The following is a 24,897-nucleotide window of genomic DNA, read 5'->3' on the forward strand; positions in this document are numbered from 1 at the left end:
CACCTGGTATGCCGAGAGGCTCTGGTGTCTTTGTGGTACCTCGCAGATATGAGTAAAACTGATGTTCACTTTGCTGGTAATGCTGCAAATGCAACCAATGGGTCTAGAGCCCTGCAGGAGTGGGTGAGATGCACTGAATTGCAAGTGCGACAGTGGAAAACGTGCCCAGTTTCTTCAGTCCAAGAAGATGCTGATGGTATCTGATTGCTTGTGAGGCTTGTAGGTAAAAGCTTATGAGTTGTTTTACTCTATTCTCCCTCATCAGGCCCAGCAGCCTCAGCAGCAGCCACAGCAGCAGCAGCAGCAGCAAACTTCAAATAAGCGGCCCAGTAACAGTGCTCCCCCACCAACCCAGCTGAATAAGATTAAGTACTCGGGGGGACCCCAGATTGTGAAGAAGGAGCGCCGGCACAGCTCTTCTCGCTTCAATCTGAGCAAAAACCGGGAACTGCAAAAGCTCCCAGCCCTTAAAGGTAAAGAAGCTGTGGGGTGGGGGTGACTGGCATGACAAGCTGCGCCTTCTCCAGGCAGAGTGCGGTGGTGTAAGGGCTCTTCCCAAAGCAACGCTGGCAGTGTCCTGCTAACATTCTGCCAGCAGTGCAGCAGGGATGGCTCTGGGAAAGGTGCTTGGCTTGGCAGCAGGTTGAGAATTGATGGATAGCCTAAAAGAAAAGGAGGATACTCAATGCAAACTTCAGTACTTAGCTTCCCATTTGAATTGATTTAAACCCTCCTGCTTATATGTACTTAGTATTGCTTCAGATTCTTCAGCAGGTTGTGCAGGAAGGTGGTGAAGTGCAGAGACCTTGGTGCAGACTGCCTTTGGTTCCTACAGCCACCAGTTCCTGGGAGAGGTCCAGGCCTCCTCCTCCTCCTCCTCCTCCTTGTGTTTGCATTGCAAATTATGGTAGTGCTATTGAACTTGTCCACATTAGGGCAATTACCCAGCATTAGCAGTTAGTCTACATAATGGTGCAATTAAACATGACTTAAGTGCAGACAAGGAGAAAGCATTTTCAGCAGTCACTCAGCCAGACCTGTTGCTGACATTGCTCACAGAAACAGGCAGACCTTTTAGGAAGGGCGACTGCCTTGCAGCTCAGCAGTCGTTCTGCAAGCAAGAGGTGAGTTTGCCTGATTGGCCTTAGCAATGCATAGTTTACAGTGGCAACATATCAAAAAGAGAATGCTTTAATATAGGGTCTCTGCCACCTTGGCCCCTCTCTTCTGGGCTGCTCTCTGGGAGGAGGGTTAGCCTACAGCGTGCTCTACCCATCTCCCTTTGTGACTGTGGGGTGTAGGGCGTGGGTGTCACTGGTCTGTGATGGGAGCTAGTTAAGTGAGTTCCTTTTCCAATGTACCTTGTACTGGGAAGGGATCAATGCTTATCAGTTCAGAAACCATTACCGTGCTTGAAATCGCCTTATGGGATAGTTACTCCAGAGGCCTTGCAATCCCTCTGCCTCCGCTGTCCCATCTCCATAGCAGGGATAACACTGCCTCTCCCTCTTCTCCCACCAGCTCAAGGGGGACTGTGATGGGGGAGGGGGAATGCAGGACAGGGAGCAAACCACGCTGATACCTGGGAAAACCAGGAGGATGTTCTGCCTGTCTCCAAGGACAGATGTCCCTGCTTTCTCTGACAGATGCTCCTCCACATGAACGAGAAGAGCTTTTCATCCAGAAGCTGCGGCAGTGCTGCGTGCTTTTTGACTTCATCTCTGACCCCCTCAGTGACCTGAAGTTCAAAGAGGTGAAGCGAGCAGGTCTCAACGAGATGGTGGAATACATCACACACAACCGTGACGTTGTCACTGAAGCCATCTATCCTGAAGCTGTTATCATGGTAGGGCATGGGGCCAGTACATGCTTGTGTGCCAAAGAAATAGGGACTGTTCAGAAGCACGGGGGGGAGGAGGGGATAGGGATTTGTCAGACAAGAGTGTGACCCCAGTCCTACTCATTCCTTATTACCTGCCCACCCCCAGAAAGAGAAGAAGGGGGGCGTGACAGTGCCTGGTGTAGGGAGAGGTGGAAGCTTTTGTCTCTGGCACAGACTGCGCTTGTGGAGTTCATATGCAGACCCTACAGCCTCTAGGGAGGGATCTGTTTGTGGGCACAGCTATGGCAAATCACAATGTGTTGCTCTGCAGTGAAGGATTTGCTACGGGGAGGACCATCATGAGGTTCAGGGATGTCATTCATGCACCTTTTCACTCACCTCAGTTTTCAGTGAACCTCTTCCGGACACTTCCGCCATCATCCAATCCCACAGGCGCAGAGTTTGACCCTGAGGAAGATGAGCCTACATTAGAGGCTGCCTGGCCGCACCTTCAGGTGAGGAGGAGATCTATATAAAACCATATAGACCCATATAGATCTGGTGAATTTATCTCCAGGAAGTTGAGAGTCCTTGCAGTGCTGGAGCCTGCCAGCCCTGCCGCTGGCTGCTTCCCCAGCCTGCGAGGGTTGCTGGTGTGGGGACGGGGAGAGACCAGGCCTGCCACCCATGGGTCAGAGGTGGCTTACAGGCAATGCAGGCAGCAGGGGTGTCCTGGAAACAGGCTGATGGCTGTGTGCAACATTCACCTGCAGATGGCTGTAGTCCCATGTGGCCCTGAGGTAGGCTGGGAGTGAACACTTTACTGGGAGCGAGGGAGTTGTGCCATATTGCCTATGTAAGAAGCAATTCCCAGCAGTGTTAATGTCCCTCCCAAAGACTCAAGAGCCCTCATGCTCTGGGCTTCAGCAGCATTGGAGACATCACCCCTGTCTGCTTCAGTGCTCCTCTCCTTGCCCAGCTCCCTGGGAGGCACATGGAGGAAGAGGACCTTCATGCCAAAGCAAAGCCTGTGCTGGCACCTGCTAAGGTGTCTCCTGTATGCTGGATGTAATTCAGTTGCGTTAACTGGGAGCAAACATTTGACCAGAAAAGATAGTGAACTGGAGGGGAGGAAGAGGGGAAGGGAGCCAAGGATCTTTTCATTAGGCTGCGTGTCCTGGGAAGTAGACTTTAAGACAAACTAGGTGAAAAGGGTTATGAAAGCAGCAGTGAGCATGGTTTAGCAGAGCTCAGCAGTAGAAGTCAGGAGGTAAGCCTATGGGGGTCTCCCTAGGCACTTGCACAGGGATGTGTTGTCAAGCTGACAAAGGCAGAACAAGAGCCAGGCACTGCAGAATGAAGCAGAAAATACAGAGGAAATAAGGTGCATTCTGCAGCAGTGGTTAATCACTTCTCACTGCTGCAGTTGACATAGGGATATGAGCATCGATAGAAATGGCGTGTCCTCAGCACCAGAGTGCTATGAATGCTAGGAAGCATTTGTTTCTCAGGGTTAAGTCAGCAGCAGCCAGCATGGATTTGTGGCAAGTGTGTGCTGAGTTTTCTGGTCATCACCTGAGTTTTTTCTGTGCTGTTGTCCTTGGCAGCTGGGCCAAGGCATCCTGTGGATGGGTGACCCCATAGCTCCTTCAACTCCATAGTCAGACCTTTGGGATACAGTGCTCTTGTTTGGCGTAGTGGCCCCTCAGAAGCACTAGGCAGGGTCAGCCCTGGAATGGACTCATCCCTTAGGAGGACAGCAGGACCAGAAGTTGCTGTTTCAGCACTGACAGCCTTCTTAAAGCAAGCTGTCCTTTGTTGTCCAAGTGGGACACAGCATGCAGTTCGCATGGCTTAGCAGGGCCAAGCCAATTTGGAGTCAGTCCCCAGAAGGCAGAGGACATAGCATGTTTTCCTGGGGTCCGTTTCATTTCTCTGCTTTTCTGTTCTTCCTTGGTGTGTCTCAAAGGCTTCCAATGAAGCCTGAGCCTTTGCCATCTCCTCTGAAGGTTTCTGTTCTCTATAGAGACGTGGGCTTAATGTGGGAGAAGAGCTTCCCAGGCCTAGTGTCTTCATCTGAGTTGTCTGTTGTCTTTGGCAGGACCTGAGGTGATGAGATCTCATGCAGACTTGGGCAGTTATGTGCCACCAGCCCCCTGCCCATCAGAGCAAGGGCAGCTCAGTTGATCCCACTGGGTGGGGAAACACAGGTTCCTGTGTTTTCTGTGCTCCTGTTCAGGCTTCCCAGCATTTCCCCAAATCCTTAAGGAGAAGGAAAACATTTAAAATCTGAAGTAAACTCTGGTGAGAGGATGGGGGGGATTTCTAAGTGATCTCCTCTTCTCCCCCCATAGCTGGTGTATGAGTTCTTCCTCCGGTTCCTGGAATCGCCTGACTTTCAACCAAACGTAGCCAAGAAATACATTGACCAGAAGTTTGTACTATCTGTAAGTAATTGTTGCCCCTGCCACTGTGCACCACCTTTCCGAAGGACATGCAGCAGATTTTGGTCAAGGTGTTGTGCAAACAGTCCAGCTTTGTCGGCAGGTGCTTGATGATGTGGGGTTTCTTTTTTCCTCTGTTTAGTCTTGAATGAGTAGCCAGAATTTTCTGTGCAGGGCAAGAGTGTGTGTGAGCTGTAGTCCCTGGAACTCATCACTCATTGTACAGGTGGAGAGGGGCACTGGGGGCCTTGCAGGGGAAATCCGGGGACATGCAGCTTTGTAGAGTGTGCAAGCCATCACTGTGCTTCTGAAGACGAAAGAAAGAAAGAAAGAAGTGTTGATAGTTCCAGCGTGTGACTAGGAGGCTGCATGTTTCAGGGAAGCAACCACTGCACTCAGGGTGCTGAAGGCATCACTCAACTGAAAGAGCCCCTTTTGCCAAGCAGTAGCCGTGCCCAGTGTTGCTGGTAGCTTTGTCCAGATGGGCAGTATGCAGACACTGACTGAATTTCTCTCCCCACAGCTGCTGGATCTCTTTGACAGTGAAGACCCCAGAGAACGAGACTTCCTAAAGACTATTCTGCACAGGATCTACGGGAAGTTCCTGGGTCTGCGAGCATATGTGAGGCGGCAGATCAACAATATATTTTACAGGTGAGATGTTTCTTAGTGCCATTGGCCTAGTGAGTGAGTGGGACAATCCAATGAGATAAATTTGGGGCACTAGGCTGTGATTCTCTCTGATCCAGACTGTGATTAGCTAAGTAACTCAGTTATGTCACACTACTTTAGTAGGGATAACCTACCTGTGCTATACCTGTGCTTAAGAGCAGTGAGGTTGTGATAGCGCTCTCTTCAGCGCACATAGCAAACGTTGGGGCGTGTGAGCTTTAGCTGATCTGGGGGCCATGAATTTATTTGCTTCTATTTCTCACACCTTGCCCTGTCATCTTGGAGTTCTGTTATTTGCTAGGAAACTCCCCATCTCCAGTGTTTTCCTTCCTTTTGCTTATCAAACTGTATCCAGCGTTTGGCAATGACCTCTCATTCTTCTGTTCTCTTTAGGTTCATCTATGAAACAGAGCACCACAATGGGATTGCAGAGCTGCTGGAGATTCTGGGAAGGTGAGGGCACTTTTGGAAGTCCCACAGGGCCCATAGTGAGCGAGACCTCCCAGCTCAGCGTGCTGCATGAGCTGGCAGTGCCTTCCTTCAGCACTTCTTGCAGGAGCCACCTCTTCCAGAGGATCTCAGTCTGATGAAGCACACAGTGAAAGTACTCTCCAGCCTGCCGATAAATGCAGTGGTAGCCTTCTCCTCCCCAGATTTGTCTCCTGTTCTTTTGAGTTTGAGTCCAGTCACACTTGCTGTCTTGCCTCAGCAGGCAGTAAAAGAGAAGAGTTCCTCACAGCCCTGAGAAGCCTTAGCAGTGAGCAGCCTTCTCCATGGTTTCAACTGCCTTTCTGTTTGCAGCCCTCTCTTATGCCGCCATCCTCCTGTTCTGTAAAGTACAAGCCTCGAGGACTGGGCTGCCTCTGTGCTGGCCTTCCCCAGAGGTTCTGCTTAAGTGTGTGTGGGCTCAGCCTGGCACAGGACAGGCCTGGCAGAGCCCAGGCCCCATCAGGGGCATTTCCCTGCCGTGCCTGCTGAGGGAACACTCTCGCTGAGCATGGTATGCAGGTTGGGCCCCAGTGACCACACTTCTTCTGGTGGGTGCTTTCTCAAGTGACTAATGAGAGCTAGGGCAAGCCACTGATTCTTTTGAGGTGAGAGATACTGTGTTTCTGCTGGGTAAAGATGTTAACGAGACTCTTGTTTCTTCTCAGCATAATCAACGGGTTTGCTTTGCCTCTGAAGGAAGAGCACAAGATGTTCCTCATCAGAGTCTTGTTACCACTGCACAAGGTCAAGTCTCTCAGTGTCTACCACCCGCAGGTGAGAAGTGCTTCAAGTTCCCAGGGCAGAATGTGATTCTTGCAAAAGCCGTTGTTCAGGCTTGCTTATAGCTATTCACCGGGCTGGATCACTGTGTTGTACAAAGTTCCTGCTGTGAGATGTTTTGGGCTCTGCACTAGTCCCTTACTGTGGTGGTTCGTCCCAGCGTTGCGGTGCCTGGGCCTGTATGTATACATGTGTGCTTTTTGCCACTGGCTAATAGGAGGGTATCCTGCCATTTCCTGCTGACTTAATGCTGTGGCCTGCTTTGCCTTTCTGTGCTGGAAGTTTGTGAAATATTGAGGCCCTGCTGAGAGGTAAAATTCCGAGCTGCAGTCATCAGCCTGTGCGTGTGGTGTGTCAGCTGTTAGTCACTGCTGCGATATGTGGAGAAATCAGTGTGCTGGGTTGCTAGGCTGGTATAGAGATTAATTTCTTGCAATTTAGAATACATAATGGAAGAGTAGAGAAGATCAGGACCCAGGCTAGGAAGTGAAAAAGTATGGGTACTGAGCAGTGATGTCTGTTCTCCGGCCTTGTTTTTATGGGGCAGGGCTTTGTGGTAGTCAGGTTTGTTCCTTCCCGTATGTGCAGCTGTGTTTGCATTTGAATGTATTAGCTGTGGACTACTCTAGATGGCTCAAGTTTTATCCTTTATGCTGCACAAATTTCCTGAGCTCAGGCCCTGCCTGCTTGGTCTTAGAGCCTTCACTTGCCATCAGAACAACTGGATTTGTTTGGAGCTGCAACTGTCTGCTCATCACACACACTGTGGAGGGCATAATGTGACTTCCAGCCTAGGGTGATGTGGTGGTGGCACTCTAACCTCAGGTATGCTTGAGGAAGCTCTAATCTTGCCATGTTTTCTTTCCTACAGTTGGCGTACTGTGTTGTACAGTTCTTGGAGAAAGACAGCAGCTTGACAGAGCCAGTGAGTAACCTTGTTTAACCTCTGTGTGTCAGTCAAGTCCCAAAAACTTCACGGCTTCCTTAGAGTACGGCAAGGGTGAAAAAAGGCTAAAGAGTCTGGGAGTCAACTGGATTGTTTACTGGGTTTGGCCTGGTACCCTGTGCTAGTCATGTGCAAGCCTTTAGCATTCTCTCCTGAAAGATTCAGGAAGGTGGGCTATAGTCTTCCTTTGTGCTTCGGATCTTGGTGTAGCAGAAGGAACACTATACAAAGGTGTCCTTTCAGGGCAGAGCTTTTAGCTATTGACAGATGCGGCAGACACAAAACACGTGGCCATCTGATATCTGATGGAACCAGCATGAGCTCGTGGGGGCCCTGAAATAGTAAGGGTTCACTCCAGACTGCTGGAGTTGGCTGAAAAACCATGGGGATGAGGTTAGGAACCTGGGACACAAAGGTCTACTTAGGCAAGCCACTGTTCCTTCCTGCTCTAGCATCAGTTTCCTACCTCCGTAGTGTTAAGTCACATTGTAGACACATTTGCCTTCAGGATGTAGTGCTGGGAAACAGCAGGTTCTAAAATGTGTGAGCAGTGTAGATGAGGATCTCACATATTCCAGTTACTGGCTGCACAGACCTGCAGTGTTAACCAGGCTATATGCCGGCTTGGCAGAGGGCGCAAGCAGGAGACAAGTGTTTCTCCACCCACTGCAGGCCAGGAAATGTCTTCTACAGAGCTAAGCTTCACAGCCTCAAAACAGCAGATGGCCAAAGAATGTGTGCTTGTGTCACTGTAGCAGGGAGCACCAGAAAGTGTGAGCATTTTAATGAGTAATGCTAGCTGAGGTCGTTCTGTTCTCTGGCTGAAATGTGTGCATTCGTGGTGAGCCTGACTGTGCTCGGTGGAAGCTGGTCAGCTGTTACCAGCTTTCTGGCTCCTCAGCTCTGACACCAGCAGTGCTGAAACAGACCTCCCAGCTTTTCCTTGAAATGTGGGTCCTCCATTTCCTGTGTTCCCAAAAGCCTGCTCCGAAACAAACTGCGTAAAGTAGCTTCCTGATCATGCTGAGTACTTCCTGTGGCTGATATCCAGCCCAACAGCCTCCTGCCAAAGCACTTACTGTAGGGTGAGGGAGAAGAAAGAAATAGAAATCTGTCAATATTTCCAAGATTCATTTTGCAGCTTATTCAAATAGTAAAGCTCCATAGCTCGTCAATGCTTCCTGGGTAATGGGTTAGTGGCCCCTGGATTAGAGACCCAGGTCTGGTTTGGTGCTTGTGGAAAGCAGTGGGATGACCCAATTTCATTACCTTCAGTGGATGTTGTGTTGGGTCTCAATCAGACATACCAAGGCTGTATGGCCACAGATTGTGTCCTGTTGAAGCATGCTGCTTGTGAAGGTTTTGAATAGACTCCTGAGATGACTGGGGTTATTGAAGTCTTGAAGAATTACAGGGCTTGTGCATCAGCAAGGCTCTGAATGCACTAGGAGATGTTGCCACCAGTGCTGGAAGGAGGCCAGATCACTCACTAGGTCCATACTCACTCAGAGTGGGCATCCCAGAAGCTTGCTCAGCAAGGCTTGACATGGTAGCTCTTGCATTAACAGCAGTCTGAATGACTGCCAGGTGAGCAAGACCTCAGATGTGCTCAGTAATAGCAAAGACAGACTCGACACACCTCGCACCACCTTAGCTGTGGGAGAAATTACGTCTGAGTCACTGAAGCTAACTTTTGCCTGAATGGCAGACCTGAGTAATGACAAACACTGAGGATACTAAACTGTTGGCTTCTCAAGCCTTGTGTTGGTGGAAACAATGCTCAGATGTTTCTAATCTTGCTGTTGCATTGCCCACTACTGTCCCTCCACTGCCGTGAACTTCCTCTCGAGTGCTGGCTTCAGGATCAGGTTGCTGAAGTACACAGTTTGAAAGAGCAACTCCTACCACCAGTTGTATGTGAATCTAGTGTCCACAAAGTTAGCATTTCTGTAAATGCTGTACCAATGGCTCCAACAGAGTGAAGGTCTGCAGGATCTTAGATCCTGCCTTTGACCGTGTCTAGAAGCAGATGGGTAGGGAAGGAAGCAATATTAAAAATAAATAAAATCAAGTGGGATATAGCCCTTCCCCTAGTATATTCTTCCAGTATTGCTTACAGCAATAGTTTACTCGGCCAGAAGTTGCATGTGCATTGTCATATTTAATTATCACCATTAGGTGTAACCTCTATAAACTTGTCTACTCCCTTCTGGAGTCTGTTTGGACTTTGAGTCTCCACAAAGTCTTGCAAGAATGAGCTCCGTAATCCAATTACTTTTGTGTGAAATTGTACTTCCTTTTCCTTGTCCCAAACCCATCCATTGCATTGTTTATTGGGTGCTCCCCAGTGTTCAAGCTCTGCGGTGTATTGAATAATGATTCCTCAGTGATCTTCTCCATAGCATTTCCAATTTTATTAGTTGATCTTCCATGGTTGCTCTGCACCATCTGGCAGCCACTGCCCACTCTGGTTTGAGCCTTCCATGTTAAGCTGTGTTTGGGGAAAAAAGTGGTTCTAAGCTTTGTGCTTGTAGTACAGAATCGTAGCAGCCTGGGCAGTGCTGCTGTCTTGCGTGTACCTTGGCAGAGTTTGGGCTTTTCTCTTCTTTCTTCCCTGGCAATCCACCCTGACTTTCTTAGAAAGTATCTTCTGTTACTTCGTCCCCTCTGCTGTTGTGACCAGACCCTTAAAAATTTATTTCATAGCTGGTGTTAACTTTCAACCTCTAACACTGTCTCTGTACCCTCCCCACTCAGGTGATTGTGGGCTTGCTGAAGTTCTGGCCGAAAACTCACAGTCCCAAGGAGGTGATGTTTTTAAATGAGCTGGAGGAGATCCTGGACGTGATTGAGCCATCTGAGTTTGTGAAAGTTATGGAGCCCTTGTTCAGGCAGTTGGCCAAGTGTGTCTCCAGCCCACACTTCCAGGTGGGTTGCAGCTCAGGGAGGGGTGGGGCACTGGCTTGTAACCCACTTGGCATGTGAGGGTGACACCACAGCTTTTGGGCTTGTGTTTGTGGATCAGTGGCACATGGAGGTGTGACCAGGGTGAGTATTGGGGTGACATGTGGTGGGAGGCAGTGAGAACCCTCACCACAACCACAGAGCAAGCTCATCCAAAGAGAAAACAAAGCGGATCGGTGGAGCCCCTCCTGCTGCACTGTGCTGTTCAGCACCATGTGTTGCAGCAGGCTGGAGCTGGAGCAGAGGTGCTCTGCCACTTCCTGTTTTGGCTAGCAAACGTAGAGGAGATCCATCCAGTGTCACCCTGTTGCAGTAAAACCAAGCTGGCTGCAGTTTTGGAGGGAGGCCAGCCAAAGAGACAGTGTGCAGAGAAGGTACTTCGTATTATTCTGGTGTAGGTGGTAAAGAGTGACGTATACTGAAAAAGTGCTACAGTCTGCTTCTTCCTTGTTCCCCCTGAGGGAAGCTGGCTGTAGTACCAGGCTAAAACAATCTCTGTGGCTGGTAGTCTTAGGTTTAAAATGTCCAGGGAGGTAGGACCTGCTAGTAGCTCCTAGCAGATGTTCTTGGCTCACTGGTTTAGGTTGCCATGAAGAGTGCCCAGGAAGAAGATAGCTTGCTGGTGAAACACATGGCTGACCCAGGTATGGGTGGGGTGTTAAACAGTGACATAGCCCTCCCCCAGAGTGAGTGTGACTGCGCAGTGAGGCAGACTGGCTTCAGTCTGTGTTTTGCTACAGAAAGGTACAAAGTCATGTGTTTACAAGCCAAAAATGAGGTCAGTCTAGGTCACGTGTGTATGTAAAAGATCACTGTTTCCTGGAAGGGACTGGGGGAGCCTGATGGAAACCAGCTGGTCATGGATTACTGGTGCGGTGATGGGAACCAAAGGACTAACATGACCTTTGGGTGTGGAAGGAGCTACCATAGGGAACTAAAGAGCTTGAACAAAGTAGGGTAAAGGCTGGAGGAGAGGCATCCTGTGCTTGATAGCAGCCCTCATCTGCTGCCAACTCTTTGAAAAACAAGACTGAAAAACCTGGAGAAGGTGCAAACACTTTACAGCCTAAGAAAATTAACCCCAACGGTATCCCATACAGTCAGGCTGAACAGTCTCTGTGTCTGCAGCTTGTCTGAGAGCAAAAATAGGAATTGACTTCTTGGTAAGTCTGAACACCTTGGTGGGGGAGAGTTTTCTCTGAGTGGATTGTGTGTTAATCTAGCAGACAAAGGCTTAACAGGATCTAATAGCTGGAAACCAAAGCTAGGTAAGTGAACACCAGGTGACTTTCCCTTCGTTTACTCATGTGGAACAGTACGTTAAGGGGATATAGTGAGTTCTCCATCATCTGAAATATAAAACTGAGGCTGGATGTCTCTCTTCCTAGGTTTTTAAATCATTCTCAAGCTAGCACTAAATGCAGAAATTAGCCTGGTGATCTGCATTGTTCAGATTTGGGGTTAAATATGAAGAACTGTGGTTGAATCTATCACTATGGAAACTTGTTAGACTTGTTTGTCTTGTTAGAGCAGGATGGCTGCCCCAAGATTTTCCATATTTTCACCCTTACTAAATCAGGGGGATGAATTGTGGGCCTGGTGACTGAAGCATGCTCCAAAGCCCAGAGAGACTCTGTTGTGGGGAAGGCCAGGGAGGAATGGGGGGAATGGAGCTTTACGGAGGACAGTCTGAGGAAACAAAGGAGGCTTGGAGCTAGTCTGAGCTGGGACCTGGAGTGGATGACATGACTGTCCTCAAGTGTTGTGTAAAGGGTGTTGGAGTCATCAAGTATATCGATGGTAGGCTCGCCTAGTCAAGAATGTGAGGTTTTCCCCAGGAAACTGAGAAGTGTCTGGCAGAGGCTAAGGGAAAGAAGGCTGGGCAGCAGGAATGAATGGCCTTGTAGAAGTTGGTGAAGGTCAGCCCTGCTGCCCACGCTGTGGGGAAACATTTGCTCCTCAGCTGGGTGGTAACAAGCTCTGGTCTCAGCACTGCACAGTTTCCCTGTGCACCACAGGTGTTACTGGAAGGATCCTCTCCAAGGGTGGCTTTCTCTCCCACTGCAGGTGGCAGAGCGAGCGCTGTACTATTGGAACAACGAGTATATCATGAGCCTGATCAGCGATAACGCAGCCAAAATTCTCCCCATCATGTTTCCAGCGCTCTACAAGAACTCCAAGAGTCACTGGAACAAGTAGGTCTTTCTGCATGCCCTGGCACTTGCTGTGCATGCAGGATGGCTTGACCTACTGGCAATCTTGGGACATGCTGCTACAGTGCAATGATGCATGGTGCTCGGTGACACCAGGTGCTGAGCCAGAGGGGTTGTTAGTAATATCAGCATGAAAAAGTGCTGCAGCAGACCACAGTGGCCTGCTTCTGCAATGGGTCAGGCGCCTGCAATGACCCGCCTTGGGGCCTTTGAGTATACCTGGAGTTTGATACCTGCATATCACTAACGCTGCCGGTCTCTTGGAGGTGTGCAGTAGGTTTTCCAGCAAATTTCTGGCTGCTTGTTAACTAATGGTCACCCATATGCCCTCCATGACCAGAGACCTCGGCTAATGCAGTGCCTGACTCCTTGAGTACAGGAAGAACAGAGAAAGCAGAACTAACCGGGCAGATGTCCCATGTCAAATTATCGCCCTCTGTGTCTGATTCCTTGATACTAGTCTGTTTTATGGTTCTCCATCAACTTCCTTTCTTCCAACTGCTTCTTCAATTGATTCCTTACCTGGTTAATTCAAGTTGTAAAACTCACTTCCTTTTAATGAATTAGCTAAAAATACTCAGTCTACAGTCGAGATCCTAAAATCTTCCAGCAAAAACTACAGGAAGACAAAAAAAAGTCATCTTCCCCTATTCTAGAGGGTGGAAAAAAGCAAAATAATTAATTCTAGGGAGGCTGGGTGAGTCCAGAGCTTAGGAGTATACTGTGGTAGCAAAGACAGGGTTGTGAGGTGGAACAGTCAAGGGTGCTCTAAAGACTGGGGTAGACACAGACACGCAGACATGAACGCACACAAACACCCAGATACGCACACATGTGCAGACGGGCACATACATGCATGCACACACGTGTATGATGTGTGTGCACATATGCACGTGTGCGTGCAGACAGATGCGCACAGACACGCTCTCACTCAGTGTTACCGCCCCTCCTGATCAGAGTTCAGAAAAGGACTTTACGTTCTTGTCTGAAACCCTTCACCAGTTCTGTCTCCTTCTTGTACCAGTCAAGATTCATGGTTCTGCTGTTTCTGTCTTTTTTTCCTGTCTCCTTCCCAGTGGTATGGCAGAAGAAGTCCTGAAGGTGTTTTCCTCTTATTTCTCCTTGTCTTTGTTTTAGCACTAGCCGCATCTTCTCAGGGCAGGTTGAGTACCAGATTCTCCTCTTTCTTCCCATAGCTCGCCTACTCCAACACTTTGTCAGACAGCCTGCCTAAGTCCAGTAGGGGCTGTAGCTCTCTTCTTCATTCCATCTGTAGAGCTGGCAAAGCACAGAGCTCAATCTACTGAGTCTCTCATCTTTTGCCTCTGGGTCAGGTATTTCAGAGACAGCTTCAATACTTGTTTTTATTCCCCAGGAGAGTCCTTGTCCCAGAGAGAGCTCACACACAGTGCAACCTATCCATAAATTGCTGACACAAAGTCGGCTTTCTTCTGTGGTATTCTTTGTGCTGGTTCCCATCTCTACAGGGCTGCTGAATGTCTGTTTTGGGCAGCTCAGTGACAAAGCTCATGACTGGGCAGCCCAAAAAAGTCATTGTGTATATGCGAGGTGAACTGTGGGAGGCACTAAAGCTAGATTAGGTAAAGCCCCCTTGAGAACAGCCCTGAGCAGGTCCCTAACATCCTTCCTTTCCAGCTTCTAACTACAATAATTAAATGTGTGAATGCATATTTTTGCACTCATTAGTCTGACCACAGTAGAGCAGACCTGTGCCAGTGGTCTTCTCTTTCTTCTCCGTCTCTTTCTCCCTGTGCGATAGTCTCTGCTGTGTTTGTGGAGGGGGTTTTCCCATGCTGAGAGCTGGGACTGTGTGAAAATCTTTTGTCACATTGCTGTAGTATATGGATTGCTGCTGCTGTTAGCCCTTGTCTGTGCTAGTGGTGCTAACTCAGGGCTGAGAACCTGGAGGATACCACCATGACTTGTTCTTCTTTCCTCATTTCTTTGCAGGACAATCCATGGGCTGATCTACAACGCACTGAAGCTGTTCATGGAGATGAACCAAAAGCTTTTTGATGACTGCACGCAGCAATACAAGGCAGAGAAGCAGAAGTGAGTAAGAGGTTCTTGCCAAGTAACTTGAGCTCATCCTGGAGTCTCCTTGGGGTACAGTAACAGATGGCAGATGCCAGTAGGCGGAGGGGAAATGGAAAGGTGGTGCAAATCATTTTGTCAAAAAGTAGGATTCCTCAGCAATAACTATGTGTAGGGATGAGAAGAGGTAAAATGTGTGCCCTGATAAAAATCCTTTCAGTTCTGCTGAAGCGGTAGCTTGGAAAAGAGTGACAGAGTTTGCTGGGTCATGAGGAAATAAATTGCAATGTAAAGGATACTCAGCTTTGTAGAGACGCTTATGCTCTGCCTTGGAAATATTTACCAGTTTGTATATGTCGTAGTGACACCAGTGGAATCCTGCTTTAGAAAGACTTTTCTGAAGAGCTTTGCTGCAGTGGGCATAATACATCTTTCATGCCACAGGACGCTTTCAATTTTCCAATAATAAAGATGGAATAATACCTGGAATTTCAAAGAGCAAATGGTGGACATAAAATCTGAGCTCAGCAAGTACTTGTGCCATGATGCTGTAAAGAGGAAAAAACTCCACTTTTTCTGCTTCCTTGTGCTGGTTTTGGTGCTTGTATGACTTGTCTTGGTGAGCTGAGTCAGTTCAGTAAGCTAGAAGGAAACTTTTTTTTTTTCTGTGTCTGTTTTCTGCTGACTTAGTGACATAAAATAGTGCTTCTCATTCCTGGATGAGCCAGGGCTGCCGCAGGGGTGGCAGTGGGGAAAGCAGGGCTAACCCTTGCTGGCAGTGGGGAGCTCTGGGATACATTCAGTTGTTTTGTGAAATAGTAATAAATAACAAAGTTGAGATATGAATCAGAGCTTGGGGATGGGTAACCTGCATATGGAGAAACTAAGGTTTTGTTAACATCTAAATTGGGAGCAAGCAAGTTTTTTTTTTTCCCCATTCTAGGGCATTTGTGAAGCCCACAAATGTCTGCACATATATTTTAAGTCACAGTGACAGCACATTTACTATGAGATCTACCTGGTGTTTCCATCAGGAGCTTTTTCTACCTGTTTAGCTTCTACCCATGCTGACCTGCTGAGAGTGACTGTTCTCAGCATTGGTGTGTGGCTGATGGAGGATTGTTCTGGAAAAGGTCAAAAAGCAGCTCAGAGCTGTCCAAGAAATGGATGGGCAGAGCTGCACTCTTTTCTGCTCATGTTAAGATGGTTTTTTCCCTCTAGTGCCTCTCTGCATAATTAAGCTTCAGAAAACCTTGTGTTGGGTTTTTATAAAGGATATACCTTTTGCTGTCCTAGATAACCAAATTTGGTAAAATGTCAGTTGAAAGCTTGGTGGGCGGGATGTAAAAGTGTCTTTTAGCAGCTGAATCCGAGATGAGTTTACCTATGGTGAGCATGATACAATTCCTCAGCTAAGCGGGATTTCCCTGCCACAGGGACCCAGCTGAAGGAGGCCTTTCTGGGCGAAAACAAGAAGGCTCAACTCTGCTGGCATGTCATTAGCAGCTGTTCCTGGCTTGAGAAGTGTGAAAAGGTTTACCCTCTGAAGGGATGCTGGAGCTGGGAGAGAATGTTGTGAAAAGTCTGTAGGGGCAGGCTGGGAAACAACTAGAAAGGGAAATCAGTGGCAGAAGGGAATGGGGTAGGACAGCAGGCTGGGGGGGAATAGCAACTTGTCTGGACAAGGAGGTAGAAAGGAGGTAGAAACTTTGGGCAGAGGTACAGTGAAGAGCCAGGTTGGGGGGTGGTGGTGGTGGTCATGGTGGTAGTGTTATTCTTAATGTCAATAGATAGTAGGAATAGGATAGGTAAAGGGAACAAGTTAGAGGAGGAGAAGATGGGGGTTTGTTGGGCAAGGGGCCTGGGACTGGACAGGACGTAGGACAATGGTGGGGGGAAAAAGCATGCACTTGGGAAGATGGATTAGAAACCTGGGTTTACTAGAGCAGTATGCCTGAGTTCTTTGCTTAAGTCCATTGTGAAAATGTCATCTTTTCCCTCCATATCTTTAAAATATCCAAGAAATATGAGCAAATCCATGTGCGCTTAACACTGTGGCTACATGTTCTGGAGTGTAATAGAATAAGTCATTGCTGGAATGAATGGGGTTAGAAGAAGCATGTTTTTCTAACAAAAAAAGCATGTGGCAGGAGAAAGTGTTGTTTAGTAGTGTCTCCCCAGTGGAACAAGACCATTTCGTAGCCGAAGAGTCTGCCTCGGAGTTTGGGGTGCCATTCCTGCACTTCCCATACCTGCTCTTCTTTCCGCAGAGCGCTGCGACCTGTTCTGGTGAGCAGCAGGTCCCGTTGCCTCCCTTTCAGTGGACAAGACATGCTGCATCCCCAGCTCATTTCTGCTGCCTCCCTGGCAGAGCTGACTGCAGGCCATGCCTGTGGGTGGACAGTAATGTGGCATTGCAGACAATTGCCATTTTCCTTTCAAACACAGAGACTTAAACCGAGTAGAAATAGTACTTTTTTTTTCTTATAAAACCCTGTGAGGCTGTGATGTCGAGTGCCTCCGGAGTAAAGCACCATGCTGAAGGCTGCCTGTGGGAATGCTGGCTGGATCACTGTAATGCAGGATTGACCTTTAACTGTGTGATGCCTTGCTTTTTCCACAGGACCTCAGCCTTATTCAGTGAGACTGACGAGTTTGAAGCACTGAGGCTTCTTTAGCGTAGACGGAAAAAGGAAAAAAAAAAAAAACCACCTGTGAAGTGTTTTCCCAATGAGCTGCTAGAGACCTTGTGCTATGAACTAGGAAATAGGACGTGCACATGCGAACAAAGCCAGTAAATGTGAAACAGTGAAAAGGAGAGAGCTTGTAGGTACACAATTAGACTGCAACCAGATGTTGAGAGGCCTGCTCAGAAAAGGCTTAGCCATGTTTTTAATTAGTTACCATGCCTACAAGTGACATGCCAGCTCAGGCCTGTCACCGCTGCACCCCTGGCTGTGCAGCTGCAGCCAAGGCTGGTCATGGAGGGACAGACTCTCCCCGGGACATGTGAGGAGGCTCTCTACTGTTCGGTGCAGATGGACTGACTGCGCCTTGCTAATCTCCCCAGAGATCTTGAACCTGTTTGAATTATCAGAACCCTTCAGAAGACAGTGGGGAGATTGGGGCAGATAGGTAGTGTCTTGTCCTGTACGTGCCCTTCTGTAAAAGCGCGAGGGCCTTGAACGCTGCCTTTCAAGAAGTGTGGTGTCAGCATGCCCTGGGGCCACCCTGACACCTGACATCTCTCTGGTAGCAGCTACCTTGCTTCCTTCGGCGTAGGCCACAGCAGCGGGAAGGAGAAGATACCTCCCTATATAGCTCTTCCTTTCCAAATGTCCTGCCAGTGGCTTTCTCATACTGCGAGTAACGGGGTCAGGAATGAAGGGAGCTGATGAGGTACGCATCACCTAGAAAGCAGGGCTGGGGGTGCCGCTCTCATAGACTCAGTGCTGTCCTGTGAGGCATTGCTGTTTAGAAAGGTAGGATTTTCCAAATCGTGAATGAGTGGCACTTTCAGATAAACTGCAATGGAAATGTCCTAGTGTAGGAGGTAAAGCCAGGCTGATTGATGAGGTTGGGAGGAAGCTTCCCCTATAGAGGGATGTTGGGCAGCTGTAATACTAGAGTTAAGTCAATGTGGCATCAAAATAAAGACAAAACTTTGTTTCATTCTTTGGAAATACTTGTTTGAAAAGAGTGATCACAGGTGTAAAGCTTTCAGACTTTTAGAAGCGTTGTTCTTAGTAAGACTGAGTATTCTCTTTGCAAGGTGGTCTTTTGCAATATCAGCTGAGCACATGGTGGGTAAACCGGTGGATCTCAAAGTGCGATGAGGAACGGAGGGCTTCCCTGATGCTATTCGGACTGCTTTGGTGATCTGAAAGGAAAGAACGGGTGCTAGAGATACATGGAGCTGAATGACTGGATGAGAGCCCTTGGCTCACTGTGTACCAGACCTGTAATGTGATGTAGTCTGGCCAAAGAAAATGAGCTTTGTTACACCCTTACATGGCATGGCGGTAGACACGATACCGGCAAAGTGGACATTGCTTTGGAGGGGCAGTGGCCTTCATGATATGAGGGCCTTTGTGGACAGACATATTGGTCTACATTTCCAGTGGCAAGATTGGAGTAATATGTATGTTTCTGTTTACCAGACATTAAAAAGGATTCTGGAGAAATTGGGGATGAGGCAGGAAAGAGCTAGGGAAGATCAGTGCTAACTCCTGGTCCCAGTCCCCTGCAGAGATCTCCAGAGCTCTGTCAGAAAATGAGGTGTGGGTTATTCATTTGGGGTTTGGTTTTTTGGCGGTTTTTTGACCCTATGTTCTCTGATGGAGTAGTCTGCTGCTTGAATGCTTGGCAACTTCATTCTCATTTTTAGCCTACTTTCTTACATATATTTCAAGAGTGTGAGGTGATTACAGAGTATAAGAACTTCTTTAGCAGGGATAGATAGGGCTCTAGAGAGATTAGTAGCTGAGATGAAAGCCAGATAGTTAGTTAAAATCAGAAATAAAGCAGAGATTTTAGTGCAGATGTTTAAAATGTAGAAGAGAATAACAAGGAGTGGTGGGTGCTCACCTCTGTTTGCAGGGAATGTTCACTGCCCTGGGATTTACAGGTGGCCCAGTTGAACAGTCACTTAAGGTCTGTGCCAAAATCTGTGCCAAGTTCAAGAGCTGTGCCTGGGGGTTTGGGCAGCTCTCTGGTGTATTATGGCCAGAGAGAGAGGGAACTGTGGACAGTTGAGCCCCAGCTCTGTTGGAAATGGCAGTTTGTCCCTCTGCATCTGTGGGGCACCAGGAAGATGTGTGTTTGACATCCAAACTGGTGTCATTGCTTTACTCCAGAAACCAGTCGCTCTGGTCCACTCCTGCAGCACAAAGCCAGGGAAAAAGTACCTGTGCAGCCCACTGCTGCCACCCTGTGCTCTGAGGTGAGCGAGGAGTGTGCCTGCCTACCTCCTGCTAGCTGCAGCGTGTCCCCTCTTCTTGCCACATCTCACCTGTAGATAGAATTAGGGGTCTCTGAAAGACAGAGCAACTCTTCCCCTCGCCTGCACTTTTCTGCTGTCTCTTGCTTTTTTCTTCCTGTGAGTGAAAGCTGCACTTTCCCCAGGAGTTCACACTTGTGTGCTCTCTCTCTCTCTCTCTCTCTCTCTGCAGGGGAAGGTTCAGGATGAAGGAACGAGAAGAAATGTGGCAGAAAATAGAGGAGCTGGCCCGGCTGAACCCCCAGGTGGGTAACAGCAGGACCTAGGATGAATGAGACAAGAATGTGCTGGGGGTCTTGACCTGCTTCCTCAGCTCATGAGAGCAGGCTCTAGCACCTGATCTCAGTCCTGTGCACACAGCTGCAGCGGTGGTCTGTCCCTCCCAAAACCCAGTGTCCTGGGGGTGCTGGAAGTGTTTTACCAGCCTGGCCCTCTGTAGCACTGACCTCTAAGTAATGCCTTATAGAGAGCATGTATGTGTTTATGAACTCCTCTCTCAGCTGCGGCTGTACATGCAGTGTGCTGTGACTCAGAGGGCACAGGTAGGAATGGGTAGAAGATGCTCCTTTCCTGTCTGTGTACCTACTACTACCTTTGCGGGTGCCAGAGAGGGCAGCTGGAAGAAGTGTGCCGTGCTGTGTTAGGATGCTGGGGGGGAAGGCTTGGTGTTGGATGGCGTGCTGACTCTCCAGCTGTCTGTGTTGTCTGCAGTACCCCATGTATTACGCACCTCCACCATTGCCTCCTGTCTGCTGTATGGAAACGGAGACCCCAACTGCGGAGGATATACAGCTACTGAAGAAAACGGTAGAGACGGAGGCTGTGCAGGTGTGTAGGTGACTAGGGTCCTTCCACAATTACTCTCAGACCAGCCAGGACATCAGCATAGTCAGTCCAGGGTCTAGCAGCCAGAACTGGCACTTTCCAAGTGTTCTGAGGGTAAATGCCCCTACTCTTATCCCTGGTCATTAGAGATCAACCTGTAGTCTGAAGAGTGGAGTTTATCTAACCTTCACACTCTGGAAAAAGTGCAAGTGGGACTTTTCTGTGTCCTTTTGGTCTGTGTTTGGCTCTCAGCCTGTTGTGCAGCATGCTGCGGTGTCACCCAGCGTATCCTAGAGTGGTTGGAGTCAGGGAATGGGGAGGCTGGAGAGGTGAAGGGGTTTGCTACTGATCCCTGACTCCTTTGGTTTGTCTGTAGATGCTGAAAGACATTAAGAAGGAGAAAGTTTTGCTGCGTCGGAAATCTGAGCTTCCTCAGGACGTCTACACTATAAAAGCCCTGGAGGCCCACAAGAGAGCAGAAGAGTTTCTCACCTCAAGCCAGGAGGCTCTCTGACGGGCTCAGGAGCTGGCCCAGGAAGCTCTGCCCCATCCTTTTCCCCCAGGGGTCACGGAAATGCACTCAGTTCTCATGTATAAATAAGGAATGAACATGGTGAGCTGTGCCTGTCCTCCACTCCATCTGCACCCCTCCAGGGTAGATCTGGTTTTACGTTATAACTTGTATCTCACCACTGTCATGTCCTCCTGCTTTTCCTCCTTCCTCCTGCTTTTCCACCTTGGATGTGCGTGCGTGAAGGGAGCCTGCCTGACCTGCGATTGTATCAGCCCAGGCAGGAGTCACTTCATTTCCAGCTGCCACCTGGTTCTTACTCTGCCTGGGAGCCAGAGCCTTGCTGCCCTGCAACACAGGCTCTGTGTTGGCCAGAGACTGCCGCGCGTGGCTCAGCATGCTGCTGTAAGCCCCAAGTGCCCACCTCTGCCATGCCTGCCCCCGTGCTGCCTGTGCAGCCAAGCCCTGCGGCGGTCAGAGGTCAGGCTGAGCTCAGGGCAGGAGCGTGTGGCAGAGTTTGTGGGGGCTCTGCTGCCTCTCCGCCCTGCCTTGGGGTGCAGCTCCGCAGCTGGAGGGTCTCGCGTACAGCGGAGGAGATGTTCGCTTCCACCTTTCTTTTGCTTCAAGCCCCTTGTTCTGTTCCCCTGTCAGTGGAGTGGGGGTTCAGTGCTTCGCCACCCCCAGTAAAGCTGGGTGCAAGCACTACATACTATTGCAGCCCTCCCTTTAGAGCATCCTTAGAAGCTCTCTTGTGGGAAAGTGAATTCCTTCAGCTGTTTGTGTTGGTCCGTGCTGACTTGTCTCCATCCCGATGTCTTGGGTTAATCGTGGGCCCAGAATTAACTTCCCGCTTTGTAGCAGGTGTCAGCCACTGACTTCTGCTTTCTTCCTCTACCTGCTCAATTAAAATACTCCTGCAGCTCTCCCTTTGTTGCTGTATCCCATCCTTAGCTCTGCAGTGGCCAGGGTTTCTAGGAAGCTTGTGCTGCTAAAGTTATTTCTGCAAACTAGTGGAAGCAATGGATACACGTTATGGGGCCAAGCTGAGTTTCTGAGTGTTCAGTTGTCTCCTCTTTATGATCAACAGCTAGGTGCTACTGCTGAATTGCTTCCGTGGGTGCTCTGAGCAAAGTTCGCCTCGCCCTGTTACTTTGGCACCTGCTGTGGCCTGAGGCCCTTGTTAGTTATCATATGGTGCATCAGGGACTTGTGCTAATTTAGCATTTAGAGCGCACTTGCTGATAGCCCAGGGGGTTGCGCAGCACTTGAGTGCTACTGTGATCCAGCTTTCTCCCATGCCTTCTGTGGTGCAGATTCAGTGCCAGGCCAAGGTGCCACCTTAGAGAGGCTGGCTTGTGATAGAAAAGGGAGTCTTCCTTGCTTCTTACCTGCTGCGCTTGCTTTCTTGATACATAAGCTTAAGTGGGTTTGCAGTAGCGCAGGGAGCTTACGGGGTCGGTGCTAGTCTGACACTGCTTTGCAACATCATGGGATGTTGCAGAAGGTCCTGGTGTATCTGCTTGTCCTCACCAGTAAACCATTCCCAGGTCAGAGGTTCATCCCCTCTAATCTTACTGCTGGTGTGCAGCACATCTTTCCTCCAACCCAAACTAAGCTGTTTTTCCCCTGTGTATCCTGTACCCCCTGCCCTGTTTAGCTCTCTTTCAGTTCGGCCCTCAATAGGCATGCCACCATCTCTTAGGAGCAGCTGGCAAACGTGAGTATGTGCGAGATCACCCACAGTCACGCAGGACCCCGCCTCCCCTCCACTTCATGCGGTGGGCCAGTTCATCAGAAGACTTATGAAACACCTCAGGGAGGTTATTGCTTATTTTGAACGTTAGTCCGAACTCATGGTCAGCTGCCAATCAATTACCTCACGCCTGCACAGCATGTAGACGTGCACTGGGTGATGCCGGATGATGCACAGGAGCAGCAGGCATCTCGGGGCACAGCGGAGACGAGGACGGCCGAGCGCCACCCGCAGCAGGGCTCTGGCTGGGGAGGATGTTTCTTCCCGTTGCAGTACAGGCTTTCCAACTTGTCCGCTTAGTGTTGTGTTATAAGCCGCCACCTCACTTTTAGAGTGCTACAGCATGTGTGTGCCCTCACTCGAGCCTGCATGTTGCTAGGCAGTGGCTGCCTTTCCCTGCTGCAGGCTGTTCTGCCTGCTGAAGGGAGAGACTTCTGGTGCACAGAGGCTGTCGCGGTCCTGCACATGGTCTGTCTCTGCTGGCAGTCCCCGAGCATGGCCAGAGGAATGCTGCCGGGGTTGTGCCACATGCAGGGGCAGGACTGCAACGCATCACGACTGCGTGCTGTACGGCTTCGATGTTCTCATAGCTTTGTGTGTCTTGTTCAGGGTCAGGGAACTTATGCTTAGTACCTTCACATTGCCATTAGTTTGCTGCCTATTCATTCCAGTGTCCTGGACATCTAAGAAGGGGACCATGTGAGAAAGCGGGGAGTGTGTTCACCCCCCTCTGCCACACGTACGGCTCATATGCAGACCTGCGTCTGCCACGCTACAGCTGCCCCTTGCTCAACACTTGGTTTCTAGCATTAGTGCTGCTCATTTCTGCCTATGCCTTTCCCCACATCAGCCAAATGGACAGAACTGGAGCTGCCTCTTCCACTTCACCTAGCTCCCTCCTCCCGAGGGAACAAGCAAAATTAACTACTGCATTCACCCCCTGGACACAAGTATTAAGCTGCTTACAGTTCATATGTACATATGGTGTACTTTATTTTCAGTAGAGCATTACATAGTTGAAAGTGTTGGATTTTGTACAGATGTCCCTGTATGTACAGAACTAAATAAAACCGATCTCTTGGAAAGACACGTTGGACTCCACCTCTGATATTCCAACACGCAGCCCGTGTCCTGGGAGGAGGGGCCCTAGTGTGGAGAGGGACTTCTCCAGCACTGACAGCACAGGGACAAATCCAGTGTTCGTCCCAAGGGAATCTGGGCAAAGCCGGCCAAGCCCCCTCCCTCCACACGCACACAGGTATGGAAACCGGTCGGGCTCCTTGGAGGCAGAGGAAGCCAACACAAGGACATCACAGTGACTTACGCACCAGCCAGAACCACGAAAGAGGAGCAGGAAGGGAAGTCGGACAATGTCGGTGGGAGAAACTGGAAGGTCAGTGCCGGCAAGTCCCGTCACCACCCGGCTCCGAGGCAGCGGGCGCTTGCCTCGCCTGCGCAGCGGAGGGAGGGCTGGGGTTAGCAGCCCCCACGCCGCAGCTTGGCCCTCACTTCCACTCGGGCCTGGGGCCACTGAGGCTCTGACGGGCTTGCAGTGTGCGCTGCACCACGTCCTTCCACTGGTCCTCCGAGATCTGGCTGGCCCACGCGGGGATGCCCAGGCTGGGAAGCTTCACGCTGGCCATCGTCCTCTTCACCAGCTCCACATGCTCTGGGAACAGAGAGGGCATGAGACCGCGGCCGAGCGCCGCGCAGGGCGGCCGGGAGGGCCCGGCCGGAGACGCTGTTACCTGCATCCATGGGGATGGAGCTGCGGCTGCTTTGCGCCGCGGCGCCTGCCGCCGCCGCCGCCGCCTCCTCCTCCTCCTCGCTGTCTGCCGGCGGGTCGGGCAGGTGCAGCCTCAGCATCTGCAGAGAAAGGCGGGCAGTGGGGGCCGGGCCCGTTCCCCTGCCCGCGGGACCGCGCCGCCCCGCCGCCGGGTCTCCCCCCACCCCCGGCCCGGCCCGGCGGGAGGCGCTGGGCGGTACCTGCAGCCGCTCCTGCAGGCCGGGGCCCGGCTCGGCGCAGCCCGCCGGGGCAGCGGGGGGGCCCGCCTCGCCGGGGCCCTGCTCCGGCTCCTGGCTCAGTGGCTGGTACAAGTACCCGCCGCCGCCTTCTCCCTCCTCCTCCTCCTCCTCCTCTTCCTCCTCTTCGTCGTCGTCGTCGCCGCTCCAGCCCGCCGCACCGTCGGGGGCCTCCGGCGGCCCCGGCTCCTCGGGACACACCCGCTCCGGCCCCATGCTCCGCGCCACCGCCATCCACCGGGCGCGGCGCCGGGGAGGCACCGCCGCCGCCCGGAAGCGCCGCCGCCGCGGAGCACTGTGGGTGTTGTAGTCCCGAGGCGGGGGGGAGGGGGGGTGTGGGCGGCCGGCACGCGCCGCCACCGCCGCCGCCCTCCCCCGCCGCCCCCGGCCCCTCCAGGCGCC

At 50.4% G+C, this 24,897-nt stretch overlaps 2 protein-coding genes across 3 annotated transcripts in view; one reads left to right on the forward strand and one right to left on the reverse strand.

Annotated features, from left to right (window-relative positions):
- PPP2R5D (protein phosphatase 2 regulatory subunit B'delta) overlaps positions 1-23,562 on the forward strand; it is a 31,170-nt gene extending 7,608 nt beyond the window's left edge. For both annotated transcript variants that reach the window (XM_076334844.1, XM_076334845.1), the window contains exons 3-16: positions 266-473; positions 1,647-1,846; positions 2,227-2,337; positions 4,177-4,269; positions 4,790-4,920; positions 5,332-5,391; positions 6,093-6,201; positions 7,079-7,132; positions 9,911-10,081; positions 12,185-12,312; positions 14,302-14,403; positions 19,557-19,629; positions 20,096-20,212; positions 20,586-23,562. In XM_076334844.1, coding sequence (XP_076190959.1) covers positions 266-473; positions 1,647-1,846; positions 2,227-2,337; positions 4,177-4,269; positions 4,790-4,920; positions 5,332-5,391; positions 6,093-6,201; positions 7,079-7,132; positions 9,911-10,081; positions 12,185-12,312; positions 14,302-14,403; positions 19,557-19,629; positions 20,096-20,212; positions 20,586-20,723 — 1,695 coding nt within the window. In that variant the 3' untranslated portion in view covers positions 20,724-23,562. The remainder of the gene's footprint in view (positions 1-265; positions 474-1,646; positions 1,847-2,226; positions 2,338-4,176; positions 4,270-4,789; positions 4,921-5,331; positions 5,392-6,092; positions 6,202-7,078; positions 7,133-9,910; positions 10,082-12,184; positions 12,313-14,301; positions 14,404-19,556; positions 19,630-20,095; positions 20,213-20,585) is intronic.
- Positions 23,442-24,759, reverse strand: MEA1 (male-enhanced antigen 1). The gene is made up of 3 exons (XM_076334846.1): positions 24,460-24,759; positions 24,222-24,339; positions 23,442-24,142 (listed from the first exon to the last, which is right to left on the reverse strand). Exons 1-3 carry the CDS (start codon positions 24,727-24,729, stop codon positions 23,979-23,981), a joined length of 552 nt encoding a protein of 183 aa, XP_076190961.1. The 5' UTR covers positions 24,730-24,759; the 3' UTR covers positions 23,442-23,978.
- Positions 24,760-24,897: the final 138 nt, after the last annotated feature.

The sequence above is a fragment of the Aptenodytes patagonicus genome, chromosome 3, assembly GCF_965638725.1.
Source record: "Aptenodytes patagonicus chromosome 3, bAptPat1.pri.cur, whole genome shotgun sequence".
NCBI classification, from domain to species: Eukaryota; Metazoa; Chordata; class Aves; order Sphenisciformes; family Spheniscidae; genus Aptenodytes; species Aptenodytes patagonicus.